Raw genomic sequence first — 17052 nt, 5'->3', positions numbered from 1 at the left:
GTGGGTGTGAAGTAGTATCTCACGGTGGCTTTGATGTGCATTTCCCTGATGGCTAATGACGCTGAACATCTTTTCATGTGCTCATTGGCCATTTATATAACTTCTTTGGAAAAATGTTTATTCAGAGTCTTTGCCCATTTTTAAATTCTTTTTGTCTTTGTATTATTGAGTTGTTAGAGTTCTTTATATATTTTAGATATGAGTCCCTTATCAGATATGTGATTTAAAAATATTTTCTCCCATTCTGTGCATTGTCTTTTTACTTTCCTAATGGTGTCCTTTGTAACACAAAAGTTTTTAATTTTGAAGTTCAATTAATCAATTTGTTGTTCTTGTTGTTTCTGTTGCTTGTGCTTTTGGTGTCATACCTAAGAAACCATTGCCTTATCCAAGGCCACAAAGATTTTCATCTATGTTTTCTTCTAAGAGTTTGATAGTTTGGGCTCTTACATTTAGGTCTTTGGTCCATTTTGAGTTAATTTTTGTATACGGTGTGAGACGGGGATTCAATTTCATCCTTTGCATGTGGATATCAGTTGTCCCAGCACCATTTGTTGAAAGACTATTTTTCTCCATTGAATTGTCATGACATATTGTACTTGTTGAAAATCAATTGACCACAAATGTGACAGTTTATTTCTAGACTCTGAATTCTATTCCATTGATCCGTATGTCTATGTCTATGCCATTACCAAACTCTCTTGATTACTGTCACTTGGTAGTAAATTTGAACTCACGAAGTACAGTCCTCCAACTTTGTTCTTCTTTTTCAGATTATCCTTGAATTTCCGTAAGAATTTTAGGATCCGTTTAGCAATTTTCGCAAGGAAGGCAGCTGGGATTTTGATGGGGATGCATTTCCAGTTCCTGTTCAACGCCCCCTGAGCTCTAGCTCTACCTCCTCCCCTCGGGTTCCCTGAGGCACCTGGGATTTTTTTCCATAAACTCCATCTTTTGCTTAACCAGATTACACTGGGTTTTTGTTTCTTGCAATCAAAAGAATCTTAACCAAGTACAAGTAGGAACACAGTCCTACACACTGTCCCAAACAACCCTCTCAACACCACCTCCCCAAGGCCTACGACCTCAGACTGTCCCCCACATACCCAGAGAGCCCACTGGGGTCCCAACCTCAACACTGGCCCATGCCCCCAGCCCTTCACTCCACCCTGTAACTAGTTCCTTTGCAGGTTACAGGTATCATCTTTACTAGTTAAAACAAACAGGCCCTCAATAAACGCTTGTGAAATTGAACTAGATGTCCCAAGACGGTACCAAAAAAACCCACTCCTACCACTCTACACCCCTTAGTAACTCAGCTTCCTACCTAGCATCTCATGCAATACGCAGATAGGAAGCTCTAGGAAGGCCAGACATCGCTGTGCCCACTGGACAAAGGATACGGAAACTGAAGTCCAGAGAAGTTAAATGTCTTACCCAAGAGTGACTTGCCCTAAACGCTGGACTGCCCTGATGCACACCCCACGCCAATCAGCACAGGCACAGACAGGCCCATTGTCCCGCCCCATCTTTAAGAGCTACTTTAGAAGCTACCTCCTCCTGGCAGTCTTCCAAGATTGCTCCCACTACATCCCTGGCATCAACTCTACAGAGAGACTGAAAGCTCTCAGAGGGCAGGGACAGTTTTCCATCCATCCTTGCCCTGCTGACTGCCCACCCTCACCCTTCTGAGCAAAACAAACCTGAGTGGGAAGCTTCCTTGTTTTGACCCCCCTTAGATGCCAACTCGCAAGACTAGCTGTGCTCTGCCCAGGGAAGTGTACCCGGGGGATGCACAGTCAGTGCTGGCAACTAAATGGCATGGCAGAGAGAGGCCAGCCTGGAAAACCTTTCAGCTGAGATGGGGGAGTTACAAGCAGGAGGGGCTGCCCCCAAAGGAGGACACTTAGTAGAGGAATTTTTCATGCTTGAGCCAATTCACGTGTTGCAGGATAATATTTTGACCTAGTGACCAATGCTGTTTTTTCCCTCCTAAAATTTCCCTCCTTTTTAACTCACTTAATTGGAGAAGGTGGTGGGTCAGTACTCATTGCCCAAGGGAGGGATGCAGTTGGGAACCGACTTTTGTTAAGTCTCAAGGGGGAAAGAGGATCCAGATGCAGGCAAAGTGGTTTGGCCAGAAACACAGAGGGAAGAGAACGAAGGTGATGAGAGAGAAGCAGTCAGAGGTTCTAGGACAAAGGGGTGTCTGCTCAGGGCTCCCCAGACAGACGAGCAGACACGTGATAAACCGAGGCAGACAATCAATCCCTAGACCCTGAACCTGGTGCTGGAATTCTCAGAGAGCCTCAGGGCCAGGCTGATCAGGACGACAGCTGTCTGGTAATAGATGACTCGATGACCAACTGACCACCCACAAACACACACACACTGGGGTGTTTTGCCAGGTCCTAGAACTGTGTGACACACTTTTCCAGGTAGGTGGGAATGTCAGAAAGACAGCCTGGGACTTCCCTGGCGGTCCAGTGCTTAAGACTCCACACTTCCACTGCAGGGGGGCATGGGTTGGATCCCTGGTCGGGGAAGTCTGCATGCTGTGCAGTGCGGCAAAAAAAAAAAAAAAAAATAGCCTCTTGGGACTGGGTCTATAAAAATTACATATAAAAATAAAATGATTACAAGTGATGGAAAACTAAAATATAAAAATTAAAGTGATGGAAAATACAATTATCTTTCTTATACCCTTGAGTTGTGGCCTGAAAGCTTCACTGCTATACACATTTCCACCACACTGGTCCCCCTGCTTGCTTCCCAGCATCTGCCTTTTCCCGGATACTTCAGGAATCCAGAGCCCAGTCCAGCCTCCTCCAAGTCCACAAGCCCCTGGACTGAGACAGAGAATCTGACAAATGCAACAGTCCCGCTCACGTTTTCCACAACCAGGAGGGAAATGAGGGAAATGAGGGCTCCAGCTGCCATTACCTCTGACCTTTACGTAACAGGAAGTGGCTACTTACTTGACCTTCAGGCTCGCCAGCATGGTCTTGTCAATCCTGCCAAGAGAAAAGCAAGGGCTTCCGTCAGTGCCAGGGCTGAAGGCTCCCACCTAGCACCTGCAGGGGACAGGTCCCGGGGCCCAGCCCAGACCACCAGCCCCGCAGGGCCCTGGACAATGTTGTTTCAGGAGGAAGGAAGTTCTCCTCCAGCCCAGAAAGGGAGCACTTAGGAGCTCTGGGAGGGCTGGAGCCACTCATAACCCAGTGAGATGGGTCCTGTTATTCTCCCTATTTTAGAGATGGGGAAACAGGCTCGGGAGGATACAATCACTGGCCCAGTGTGGATCCCAGTATCTGACTCCAGACCCAGGGATCTAAAGCACTTTGTATGCCATCTCTCCTTTCGTTACCCAAGCTCCACAAGAGGACTCTGCAACCCAGCCTCATGGGTCACAGCGGCTGGACAATCAATGCATGGTATTTCCTGGGATTCTGCTTTAGAAAGATGCTACAACCTCCAGCACCAGGGACCCTCCTGCTCTGGGAGCTGCCAGTTCCTCTAAGAAGGCATAAGCCACCCCTGAGACAGAACCTGACAGCAGGCGCCAGGGTGCACAGGAGGTGGGGTCTGTCGGGCACAGGAGCTCAGAGCCCGGAAGATCACGTTTGCGGCAGACTGTCCTGGCAGCCAGCAACTCCACCCCAGCCTGCGCCTACCCTTGCTGGAAGACAAGGCAGGGCTGCTAGGCTTCTATTTTTACCCTCTGCATATGCCAGCCCTTATGGCTGGTAAAAGAGGCCCCTTCCTCTCTCCAGAGACAGAAAGTAGGCAAGATTCCCACTCTCTGTCTCCTCTTGTTTAGGGGTCACAAATACCAGGGTCACATCACCATCAGTGTCACCACTGCGCCATGTCATCATTGCCATTAATGCCACCAAAAGCACCACCACCTCCAGGAGGCTTGAAACCCTGGAAAGTTCTTATAGCCACCTCTGTCCAGCAGCTCAGCTCTGCCACAAGCTCCCCATACATGTAACTACTGGGGCCCCAGGGAGGAGGGGAGCCGTGTCAGGGGCCACACGGTGAGGACGCAGAGCTGCCCCAGCAATCACGAGTCAGCACCAAGCCCTTGAGCCGGGGGGCGGGATCCTTCCACTCTGAGTAAACTCCCAGCACCTTCTGATCTCAGCTCCCAACAGCAAAATAAGCCACACCCGAGGGTCCTGGCCCAGGTCCCTCCTCCCAGCTTCTTCCCCACGGGCCCCGTGGGCCCCCTCCTTGGTGCTTCCACGAGGCTCCCAGGGGTCTCACTGGGTTCCTAACCCCCTCTGGTATGGAGATCCTCCTCCTCTCCCATTCAACTCACTGAATGGGAGTAAGGTGGACCCAGGAGCAGACCCCTGCACTCTGCTATAACATCTGTCACCCAGAGCAACCCAACTGGAACCCCTATCAATAAGCCCTTACATTTTATATTTTCCCAAGGAATCTTTTTTAATTCTTACAACATCCCTTTGTTGTGGGTAAGGCAGAAATTCCCCATTTACACATGGAGAAACTGAGACCTGGAGAGAGGAAGTGTCCCATCTGGGTTCCTCAAAGAGCAGAAGGGTAGCAGCACCTTGACCCAGGGTTCCCAGCAGCCCTCTCAGCCTACCACCCGCCACCCGCCACCCACCAACTCTCTGGGTCACACCCTGGCCCACAGCAGCCCCGGTCCCGGGACCCACGTCCACACCTACTCAGTTAACCGGGCTCCCACGGGGGTGTGGCCTCGGAGGGCAGGGTCTATGGCTTGGCAGGGCTGAGATGGGGAGACAGGGCAGCGCTGTGACACTGAGCTTTTCCCTTTCAGGAAACCAAGGTCCCCAGGTTCTTCCGGGTGCTGTCTCTCTCCTCCCTCCCCTGCCGCATCCCATCCACTCTCATCACCTTGTCAACCAGTGCTACTGGACATCCACCCTGGCATCCAATGGAGCTCTGAAGATACCACCCCCAAGACTCTTTTCACTGTCTGGAGTGGACCAGGGCTCCAGGAATCTGTAATTTAGCCCTCAAACAACTGCAATATCCCTTCCCTGCTGAAAGCCATCCCCACGTGATAGCCGCCCTAACCCTCCAGCCCCACCAGGAAGCTCTGCCGTCCCATGTCTTGCAGCCCCTGTGCTCCCTCCCACCCTCTTTCACCTCTTATGCCCCCCACTGCTGGCCACGCGGCTTCCACACCAGGACAGCCCTGGCCACCCTCCCCCCCTCAGCAGTAGGAACCTCTTCTTTGACAATGCTCCAAGCCTAGAAGCTGAAAGGAAACTGATAATGAAAACCACAAGACCCCGTTCCCCAGCTGAGGAGAAGCTGCCGGCAGCTGGTAACCAGAGACAAGTCTTTGACCTCAGTTTCCCCACTTTATGGCCCCGTAGTGAGGAAAGAGCCTCTCCTTTGTCCCAGACAGAAACTTAGCAGCAAAAGGTGGCCCAGAGGGTCAGGCAAGAGGCTGGAGCGCAGCCCCAGCTGCTCAGACTGGCTGTAGGGGGAGGGCAGGGAGGGGCCCCTGGCGACAGGCCCGCCCCGTCCTCTCACTATTCACCCCTGCAGAGAGGAGAGAGCCCAAAGGCCGAGCAGGCCACACACTCTCCTGGCCACGAAGCCACAGAGATGACCCAGACAAGAGCATAACACACATGCACAGACAAGAGCACACACAGGTACAGAAGCTGCGAGGTGCAGACCGGCATCTGCTCAGAAACGCAGAGTGCACACGTGGTCACGCATCGGCACACCCACCCAGCCAGGCACACACCTCACACCCGGCCGCACAGACGTGCACACCTAAACACACAGTCCCAGATACACACGTGTTCACAGTCATCACAGATGCACATATGGAAACACATGACACAGAGGCCCGCGTTCACCAGTCAGAGTCACACTCACACTGGCTCCAGCTCCGACCTCTGAATTCCCTAGGAGATTGTACCCAAGGGACAGTGAGGAGAAGCCTGGTGCTCCCCTCACAGGATCTTCCATCTCCAACCCGCCCAAGCATCTGAAAGTCCCCCCCACTGCTCCCTACAGACCAGGTCGCAGCCACAGGCTCAACCGGGCTTCGCGGCCAGATTTGCTCCCACCCCTTCACCCGCCCTCCCATCTGTTACCCACCATCCGAAGCCCCCAAAGGAGACGCTGCGCTTCCTGTGAAACATGGCTGTGACAGAGGGGCCCCTGGTCCGGCGATGCCCCCGGGGCTGTTAGCAAGACTTCTGTGGCCTCGGAGCAGCGGGGTCGACAGCCACCGGCAAAGGGTGGGGCGCCCGGCGTGGCACCTCCCCCAACGCCTGCCCCCCAGCCCGGCTTCCTGTGGGTGAGGCCGCGGGGTGGGAGGGGTGTCCTGCCCCCCAGGACGCACCAAGGCAGGCAGGGGAGGTCGCAGAGGGCAGCTTCCCCACACCCGGAGGAACCCGCAGCTCCGGAAGGGGCTCGGCCGGCAGATTGCACCACAGCCCGGGTTAGCAGCTCTGCCCCACACAGCCCAGGCTGCCCGGAACCCAAGGAGGCCCGAGGATTCCCATGATTGTGCCTGGGAGTGGGAGAGAGGCCTGGCTGGAAGGCTCAGGGAGCCCTGCCAACGGGGCCCACACCGACTCCCTGGGGCTGCCGGAGGCGGGACCTTGGCCTTTCTGCCTCCGCCGTACCAGATAAACCTGCCCCACACGCGCACGCGTGTGGACACAAGTATACGTGCACCCACGTGGGCCCAGGGGCGCACACACACGTGCACACATATACGCAAAGGACCCACGGGTACACCTAGGCGCACGCATGCTCACGTACGTCAGCAGACGCTGGCACACACGTGCACGCAGGTACTGCACACTCACCTGCAGGTCAGCAGACGCCGGCACACACGTGCACGCAGGTACTGCACACTCACCTGCAGGTGCGTGCAGACATTTACAAAGACACCCGCACATCCACCTCATGCACATATAGCTCCCCAAACACACGCTCACACACACATCAACATACGTGCACACACCTAGGCGCACGCTCAGATCGCACACACGCCTACAAGGCGCCCTCACATACACAGGCACAGATCTGTACTGCTCAGATGCCCTTGAGCGTCTAGACAGAGGTCAGCAGTGCTGAGCTCCTGCCGGCAGTGGCAGAGGTGGCAGGTGGCACCGATGTGCACATCTTTGCCTTTCCCACTGGAACCACAGGCTAGTCCTAATCTCTGTCTGCACCAGTGCTGACCATGCCTGGTACACGGTAGGTGCTCACTAATGAGAGCCCCGTAGAAGAGTGCGGCACATACATACAGCAGCCTAGGGTAGAGGGTCACAGGCGGGGTGCCAAGTCCCCGCCCCTACCAAGCAGTGGAGAAGCTTCCACCATTGGCCTTTCCCACTGGCCCACCTTCCCCGGAGCTGGGAGTCAGGTCCGTGCTGTGATGCCAGAGGGCCACCCCCAGGCTGTGGACAAGGGGCACAGGCATTTTTATTTTCTTGACTCCTCCGCTGCAGGGGACACAAGGGGCCTCAGGCCCTATGGGGGCAGCACAGGGTCCTGACCAAGTTCAGGGCTAGAGGTGGCAAGTGTGGGGTCCTGTGCCTCAGGGCAGCTGGCTGCTCGGCAGGAGCCTGGTGGTCCTTGGTTCAGGTTGCACCCTCCACCCTCACCTTCATCAGAAAAGGAAGGATCAAGTGGTTCACTCCCTAGGGTTGCATAGACCACCGGCTTCCCACTGGACATCCACTCCACACCCAGATCCGTCACCCCTACTGCACCCACCCCACACTCAGGAGATGCTCAGCAGGTACCACGGACACCCTGGGTCCTGCGTGTCCTGCATCCTTTTGGCCTCCCTCTGAGCAAGACAGCTCTGTGCTCCATCTGCTCCCGGGGGGGACACCTGGCCAGGCCTGGCCAGCCAGGGCTTCACCCTCCTGGCTGCAGTGACTGGTTTGGGAGTGGGCAGGAGACCTAATCGGACCCAGTAGGACTCACTCCCACAATGCTTCCCCCCTCTCCTCCCCAGGGTTGCTGAACCACAGGATGGAGCACCAGGGTAAGCCAGAAACGGGCCACAGCCTCAGCCCAGGCGTCACGTGGGTTACTAATAACTAATAACCCACATTCCTTTTGCAAAGTGCTTACTTTTTTTTAATCAATGAGAGGGAGTTCCTAGTGAGCCCAGCATTGGAGCACGTCATCTGACATGCTTCCATGTGGGAGAGAGAGGAGGGGTTGCAGGCACAGTAAGCTTGGGCACTTCCGGCCTTCCGTCTTATCTGTTCTTATCTGTACACACATGTGACCATATGTGCTTGCTGTCCACCAACATATTCTAGGGGAAGACACAGCTGAGAGATGCTCTGATTCAGGCCCTCATAGTCTGCAAAGACACCCAGATAAAACCCAGGTAGGAGGCCACCTGGGCCAAATGTTTGCAGACCCAGAGGAGACACAGGCCCAAGCCCAAGCATCTGAAGGTCAGAAGGGCTGCCCAAGGAGCAGGCAGGGAGGAGCATGTCAAGACCAGGCTGGATTCTCCCACCTTGCATGGCAGCCACAAAAGACACAGAGTCATGGGATTCAGACACCTGACCAAGGAGCGGCAATGGCCTGGCTGCATCAGCAGGAAGGGCACAGAACTCACAGCCTGGACTTGAACCTGAGAGTCCAGAAGGGCCGGTGCCGTCTTCGCCCCCCAGAGTGAGGGCCCAGAGAAAGAGAAGGGAAGTTCCCAGATAGCTTTCAATTTTACCGCATAAGCTCGGGAGGGAGGTGAGAGTCATTCTAGAGCCTCATCCACTCTCCTCTCCTCAGTGCTCAGGCTCCCAAGCTTTGGAGCTGTGTGACCTCCAGCAACTTATCTAACCTCTCTAGGCCTCAGTTTCCTCTTCCATAATAGGGGGTGGCTGCCACCAACCTCACAAGATTATAAATGAACATAAACACAGCACAGGGCTCCCAAACCATTACCGGAGCTGTTATATGTACTATCTATTATGATTCCACCCCCTCCCTCGGTCCCACGCAGCTTCCAGCTGCCCCTGCTCTGACCCCTCTGTTCTTCTTCTGGGTGGAGGTGGGCAGCGAGGAGTCCATGGCTCTCTGGGAAGGACTGCAAGTCAAGAGAAAAGAGAAGCATGCTGTGTGCCAGGCCCAGCCCTCCTGCCCCACCAAGCACAGCCCAGCTTCCTCCCAAACCTCAGCTGACTCAGCATGTGGGCAGTCAGGGTGGAGATAAGGACAAGCTATGGGGACAGGGGGGCCAGGGGCAGCGCTGTGACTGTGAGTTGACTATGGGTCAGCACTGACCTTTCAATCTCACAACCACCTCTGAGATAGCACCACTTTATCCCCATTTTACAGATGGTGACACTGAGGCACAGAGAGGTTAAGGAACCTGCGTGATGGTGGCAGAGCCAGGTCTGACTCCAGAGCCCAAGTTCTCAGCCACTGTTCTGTACAATGATCTGCATCATCAGACCAAACCTGCCCCACTGACTCTGGAACCTAAAGAAATGCCCAGTTCACGCAACGCCCATTTTACAGATGGGGAAACGAAGGCCCTGAAAGCAAAGCTCAGCTCAACAGCCAGGAAAGAACAACAAAGCAGGAAAGAGCACGTGCCCAAGTCCTTCTCACCTGAGGTTGCTCCTTGCCCTTCCACAGAGGAAGGGTCCACTCTGGGTCACTAAGTCACAATGCCTTGGCTTCCCTGGTGGTAAGCCTGTGGGTATTTCTGGTCCAGCTGAGGGAGCAAGTACCAACCAGAGCCCCAACCCCGGGACAGAGCTCCAGGGAACCCACCCAGTTTTCTGGATTTTAGAGAAACACGGAGCGGAGAAAGCTGGCTGGGATCGGAGGAGGAGAGGCAGCCCAGGCCCCTGCCAGGAGCCCCTCCATCATATCTGCAGTCCCTTGAGGGCAGGAGGGAAGGGAGAGAGTGTGGTTTCCTCCACTTCGGCAGCTCTGTCCTCGCAGCCGCAAGCAGGAGGTAAAGGATGAAACAAGCTCCTTTCCCAGGCGTGGGGATGAGGCAGTTACAGGAAGCTGAGGAAACAGATGTCCTGAGAGAAGCAGGCACTAGATCATTCAGCCTGGATCCTCCCCCACTCCAGACAACATAAGCTGGCGTCAGTACCGACCCCGTAAGGCTCAGCTCTCCTCCTATCTCGACCACTGAATCACCTTGAGCAGGTCACGTGCTCTTTGGAGGCTTCAGTTGACCTTGCCTCAGAGGGGAGGCTAGATTAGCCTCTGCTTCCTTTATAAACCAAGTGAGGAGAAAGCATAGCGGCAGAGAAGGACCAGGAAAACAGGGTGCCATGGTACTTCCTGATCTCCAGGAAAACAGGGTGCCATGGTATTCAGAGCCAGCAGACCCACACTGGTTGGGAATCTACACCTTGGGATGGAGATAAAATGACATCTCACATCTGCATTGTGATTTACAGTGCCCTGATCACTTCCCCCCTCACGCTGTCTCAAGGGCTAGACTGAATTTCCCATTGCACAAGTTCTGAAAAGCAAGATGATGACCAAAAAAATTACAAGAGAAGTGCTTGTGAAAACTCGGTTCCAAGAGCAAGACCCCAATATATGACAGTTGTGCAATTTATTCTGATTTGTTCGGTAACGCCATCTACCAAGAGAACTCCCAGCAACACGTGGTTGTGAACTAAAGAAGCTGCAACATGTACCATTATTTTAAATTATTTTTAAATAATAATAAAGTATTTTTACCCATCAGATAAGTTTTAAAAAATCCTTGATAATGGTGTGAGGTTGTAAGGAAACAGGCACCCCACCATTAGTGTGTAGATATTTGGCAAGATCTATTAAAATATTAAGTGCACATACTGTTTGTGCCAACACTTCTGTTTTTAGAGATTTATCCGGGGAATTCCCTGGCGGTCCAGTAGTTAGGACTCTGCACTTTCACTACCAAGGGCCCGGGTTCAATCCGTGGTTGGGGAACTAAGATCCCACAATTTTCGTGGCACGGCCAAAAAAAAAAAAGAAGAAAAAGAGATTTATCCTACTGGTAAACTCATACAAGCTGACAAGATCTATGCCCACAGATGTTAACTATCTCATTGTTTATAATAGCAAATACAATTAGTAAAATAAATAATCATCATTTCACGATACTGTGGAACAAGCATACAATAGAATACTGTGTAGCCACTGAAAAGAAGGAGGTAGGATTTATATGTGTTACTACATAAAGATATCCTAAAAACTAAAAAAACAACAAATAGGGGCTTCCCTGGTGGCACAGTGGTTGAGAATCTGCCTGCCAATGCAGGGGACACGGGTTCAATCCCTGGTCCAGGAAGATCCCACATGCTGTGGAGCAACTAAGCCCATGCACCACAACTACTGAGCCTGTGCTCTAGAGCATGTAAGCCACAACTACTGAGCCCTGTGCCACAACTACTGAGCCCACATGCCACAACTACTGAAGCCCGTGCACCTAGAGCCCATGCTCCGCAACAAGAGAAGCCACCACAATTAGAAGCCCACGCACTGCAATGAAGAGTAGCCCCCGCTCGCCGCAACTAGAGAAAGCCCGCGTGCAGCAACGAAGACCCAACACAGCCAAAAATAAATAAATAAAATAAATTTATTTTAAAAATTAAAAATTAAAAAACAACAAACAAAAAGACACAGAACAGGGACTTCCCTGGTGGTCCAGTGGTTAAGAATCCGCCTTCCAATGCAGGGGACTTGGGTTCAATCCCTGGTTGGGGAACTAAGATCCCACATGCCACGGGGCAGCTAAACCTGCACACTGCAACTACTGGGCCCAAGCACCTCAACTAGAGAGCCCACATGCTGCAACTTAGACTCAACGCAGCCAAAAATAAATAAATAAATTAATATTTTTTAAAAAGACAGAACAGCTCATATAATAGGATCCCATTAGTTTTAAATAAATATGTAAATTCTTATATATGCCTAGACAATTTCTGGAAGGAAACATAAGCAATTGCCCAAGACTGGTTACCTCTGAAGAATGGGACTGAAACTGGAAATCCAGGGGGAAGAAACTTTTCACTTTACGTCCTCCTGTGCTGCTTGACTTTTTTTTTTTTTACCAAGAACATGTTATAATTTAAAGAAAAAGTGTTAAACAGATGGTTTGCTAAGAAGAAGAAAGAAGATGAAGAAGAAGAGGAGAAGGGGAGGGGTGGAAGCTACAAAAGCTCATTTCTTTAAAACCTTCTTAAACTATTTAGAGCTCAAACTGACTGCTGATTCCAGTCCTGAGATCACCTCTTCTACCCTGAAGGTAAGTCTGTCTTGCCCCAGAGAGGTAGAACCCAGGTCTCTCTCTCTCTCAGTATCTGACTACAGATGGTTCTTCCATCCACTCTGGTTGGGTTTTTTTTGTTTGTTTTGTTTTGTTTTTTGGCTGTGCCACTCGTCTTGTGGGATCTTAGTTCCCTGACTAGGGATTGAACCCGGGCCCTCGGCATTGACAGCACAGAGTCCTAACCGCTGGACCACCAGGGAATTCCCCATCCACTCTGCTTTTAAGCATAGTTTGTCTTTCAATCTTAAGTAAGAAAACCCCAAGGAGACCAATATACCACTTTGCTGGGGGAAATTTGACAGTTCACGTCGGAATCCTTACCTTCATGCCAAGAAGCTTCTAGAGTGCAGATCATGGCCAGTTTGGGGATCTGGGTGTTGGTTTTACATGGGTATGTCAAGCCTGTGGAAATCCATCAACCTGCACACTTACAACCTGTGCACTTCTCTGTACGTATATTATGCTTCAATAGGCAGTTTTTTTTAATATGCATATTAAAAAATGCATATTTTGACCTAGAAATCCCAAGGGGAAAAAATCAGAGCTGTGTGCCAGGTTGTACTTTTGAGGGTCTCCAGCTCATTGTTGTCATAACTATGAAATGCTGGGAACAATCTAAATTTCCAACAGTAGGGGTAGGTTAGAGAAAGACAACATCTCTCAACAATACAGTTCATCTCAGCTAACCAACCACAGATAGAAAATATTCAGGAAAAAAATTTTCCATAAAATTCCAAAAAGCAAAACTGGAATTTGCCATGCTGGCAACTATTTACATAGCATTTACATTGTATTAGGTATTATAAGTAATCTAGACATGATTTAAAGTATATGGGAGACCTAAGTGACCATCAACATATGAATGGATAAAGACGATGTGGTATATGTATACAATCGAATACTACTCAGCCATAAAAAACAATGAAATTTTGCCATTTGCAACAACTTGGTGGACCTGGGAAGGTATTACACTTAGTGAAACAAGTCAGACAGAGAAAGACTGTTACCATTTATATTTCAGATCTAAAAATAAAACAAAGGAATGAATATAACAAAACAGAAACAGACTCACAGATATAGAGAAGAAACCAGTGGATACCAGTGGGGAGAGGGAAGGTGGTGGGGGACAAGATAGGGGTAGGGAATTAAGAGGTACAAACTATATTTTATAATAAATTTAAATGGAGTATAATCTTAAATTATTATTTTTTTAATGCTTGGCTATTTATTTAATTTATTTATTTATTTATTTTTGGCTGTGTTGGGTCTTCGTTTCTGTGCAAGGGCTTTCTCTAGTTGTGGCAAGCTGGGGCCACTCTTCATCGCGGTGCGCGGGCCTCTCACTATCGCGGCCTCTCTTGTTGTGGAGCACAGGCTCCAGACGCGTAAGCTCAGTAGTTGTGGCTCACAGGCCTAGTTGCTCCGCGGCATGTGGGATCTTCCCAGACCAGGGCTCGAACCCGTGTCCCCTGCATTAGCAGGCAGATTCTCAACCACTGCACCACCAGGGAAGCCCTTAAATTATTTTTTAATTATAAAAATAAAGAATAAGGGAGAATGGCATGGGTTATATGCAAATTCTACACCATTTTATATAAGGGACTTGAGCATCACAGGATTTTGGTATACTGGAGGGGAGCGGGGTGGGGGGCAGTCCCAGAAGCAATCTCCCAAGGATACTGAGGGACGACTGTATATGTGATGCCAGGGCAAACAAGGTACAGTAAGTCTCTGAATAGAATGCAACAGGCTAATACGCTCAGGACTATATTGTTCAGGAGGTGAGATTAAAGATCATGATTTTTTCTTCTTTGTGCTTTCCTGAACTTTTTAAGTTTTCTGAAATAAGCAGGTTTTGCTTTTATAGTCAGAAAAACACAATAAATGCTATTTAAAATAACGACAAATAAAAGGAAGTAAAAGGAGGCAAGAAAGGGGACAGGCCCAGTGTTATAAAATAGTGGTTCTCGGGGCCTTCCCTGGTGGCACAGTGGTTGAGAGTCCGCCTGCCGGTGCAGGGGACACGGGTTCGTGCCCTGGTCCGGGAGGATCCCACATGCCGCAGAGCGGCTGGGCCCGTGAGCCATGGTCGCTGAGCCTGCGCGTCCGGAGCCTGTGCTCCGCAACGGGAGAGGCCACAGCAGTGAGAGGCCCGCGTACCGCAAAAATAAATAAATAAATAAAATAGTGTTTCTCACATGCTCCAGGTTTGAGACCCACCTGGGGCTTGAATAGCATGGGTTCAAACCCCAGCCCTGCTGCTTGCAAGCAGTATGAACTTGGGCAAGTTCCTCAACCTCTCTGTGCCTCAGACCAGACTCCCCATCTATAAAGTGGGGATACTAATGGTACCTACCTCATAGGGTTGTTGGGAGGGGTATAGGAGTTAATACGTGTTAAGCCTTCAGAGTGGTGTCTGGCACAGATCTATACACCTGTTAGCCAGTGCAATGGCTAAATTTCGGATCCCATCGTTCTGGGGTGGGGTCATGGAATTTGCATCTTTAACAAACTCCCCAGATGATTCTAATCCAGTGAGAAACACTGGAATGAAATCCACTAGGATACTCCCATCATCCTTGGTGGCCCTGGAGTTATCTGTAGGAAAGCTTCCGCACTAGGAGCTGTCTAAAGGAGATCACAAAGCCAGCTCTTCACTCTCCCCCATTCAGCTGTGTCGCTCCCCACCCTCCCCTATTACTGCAGAGCCTCACCTGGACACTTCCCTCCCCAGATGGGAAAGAAGGTAGGTGTCGGCGCCCTCTACAGGCAAGTCTGGGTAGTGCAAGGAGGAAACGGGGGCATCTTCTTGATTGTATTTCTAGGATGGCAGCCATACTGCCCCCTGGCAAAAGGGATTGAGGGATGGAGGAATTCTCTGTATGGCAAGAGATAAGCAACAACCACCTGGTGTCAGAGCACATGGGTTCCAGCCCTGATTCTGACGTTAAATGTGGCTGCGGGGAAATCGCTTAAACTCCCTCCGCCTCACTTTGTTCATCTATAAAGAATAACTGCCAACATTTCTTGATTATTTCCCATGAACCAGTTACACCATGATTTTATTTCATTTAATCCTTACCATAACCATGTCCTCCAGCCTGGTGAGGAAATGGAGCCTCAGAAAGGTTAAGAGATGTGCCCAAGGTCACAGGGCTGGCAGGTGGCCGCAGGAGAACTCAAACCCAGAGCCTCTGCTTTTAACAATTCTGCCATTTCTATAGAGAATGAGGGCACTGCTAGATGTGAGATACAGCCAGGCTGGGCTCCAGCAAACCCCTAGATTTTCCCTGGCTCCCTGCCAATGCCCAGCTAGGAGTACCCCAGCCTGGGCCAGGACAAGGAAACCCTGAGATTCCTCCCCGGGCCTGGCAAGCCAGGCTGGGGAGCCATTCTTCTGGCAGATGAACAGTGACTCAGACGGAGGCAGGCAGGGGGCACAGAGAAAAGGAGGGAGCTACACACACAAAAAAAGGCCTGCACCTCAAACACAGCAGGTTCACTTATCCTGACTTCCCTGGATAAAGATGGGGGTCCTCGTGGGAACTGTGCCTCCAGACCCAGAGGAATCCTGCTGGAACCCCAGCTTCATGGCATCTCCACCAACCTTGCCCCTTGCCCCTTTGAAGAGAGCAGGGCTGACTCAGAATCACATAATAAAAGGAGACAGAAAAGGCCTTTTCCACTCAGGGTCCCCTCTTCTTTCCCCATCACCGGCCCCACCCTCAGAAGGACTCTGCACAGGTAGGTGCCTCCTGAATTACATGAGAGTTGGGGGTGGAACTGGGGCTGGAACCTGCAGCTCGGTGAAAACCTGGACCAATGCCTTACCTGAGGCCAAGGGGATCCGTGGGTAGAAGTGTAGTCACCGCTAAATAACCCAATGAGCACGAAATAACCCAATATATACTGATGGTGTTCCCACTTTATAGAAGGAGAAATTGAGGCACAGAAAGACTAAGTAATTTGCTCAAGGTCACACTCCGAAGAAGTGGCTGTGGCAGACTGTATTTTCCAAAGATGGCCCCACCATCCCATAATATAACCCCATTCCACATGCTCTTCTTACCCTGTGACATTAACACCCCTCCATTAAGCGGTGGGGTACACGTTCCCCCCTCTCGGATCCTGGTGGATCTGTGATTCTGGCAGAAGTGAAGCTGCATCATTTCCAAGGCCAGGTAAGAAAAGGTGAAATAGCTTCTGTCTGGCTCTTTCTTGCCCTTAATCCAGCCAGCACACTGTGAGGAAGCCCAAACTAGCACACAGAGGGGGCACACAGAGAGGCCTGTGTGGCGAGGAACTAACACCTCATGCCAACAGCCAGCACCAAATGCCAGACATGTGAGCAACCGAGCCTTCAGACAATCCCAGCCCCTGGACTTTGAGCCACTCCAGAAGACAATGGCAGAGCAGATACTAGTATCCCCACAAGCCCTGCCCAAATTGCAGATTCCTGAGCAAAATAAACATCACTGTTGTTTCAGGCCATAAGCTTCTGGACGGTTTATTATGCAGAATCAGATAACCAGAACAGTGAACCAGGCAGCTGACTCCAGAGCTGTGTTCCCGGCCACCCTGCAGTGGTCCCTGCTGTGAAAGACCATGTAGAGAAGGGGTATAGAGCTTAGGTCTGGAGCCAGACATACCTTCATGTATTCATTCATCCATTCATCAAATGTTTATCACATCCCTGCTTTGTTCCAGGCTCTCTGCTAGTGCTGAGGGTATTTCAGTGAACAAGACAGACAAATCCCTGG

General features: G+C 50.9%; 1 protein-coding gene across 1 annotated transcript in view; it reads right to left on the bottom strand.

The window, feature by feature from the left end:
• Nucleotides 1-6187, bottom strand: part of RAP1GAP2 (RAP1 GTPase activating protein 2) — a 186987-nt gene extending 180800 nt beyond the window's left edge. The window contains exons 1-2 of the mRNA XM_081220432.1: nt 6118-6187; nt 2979-3014 (exon numbers count right to left, since the gene is read on the bottom strand). Of these exons, the coding sequence (XP_081076558.1) occupies nt 2979-3014; nt 6118-6161 (80 nt within the window). The 5' untranslated portion in view covers nt 6162-6187. The remainder of the gene's footprint in view (nt 1-2978; nt 3015-6117) is intronic.
• Nucleotides 6188-17052: the final 10865 nt, after the last annotated feature.

The sequence above is a fragment of the Mesoplodon bidens genome (assembly GCF_964165515.1).
Source record: "Mesoplodon bidens genome assembly, chromosome: 19".
NCBI classification, from domain to species: Eukaryota; Metazoa; Chordata; class Mammalia; order Artiodactyla; family Ziphiidae; genus Mesoplodon; species Mesoplodon bidens.
This window is presented reverse-complemented; position numbering and strand designations above follow the sequence as displayed.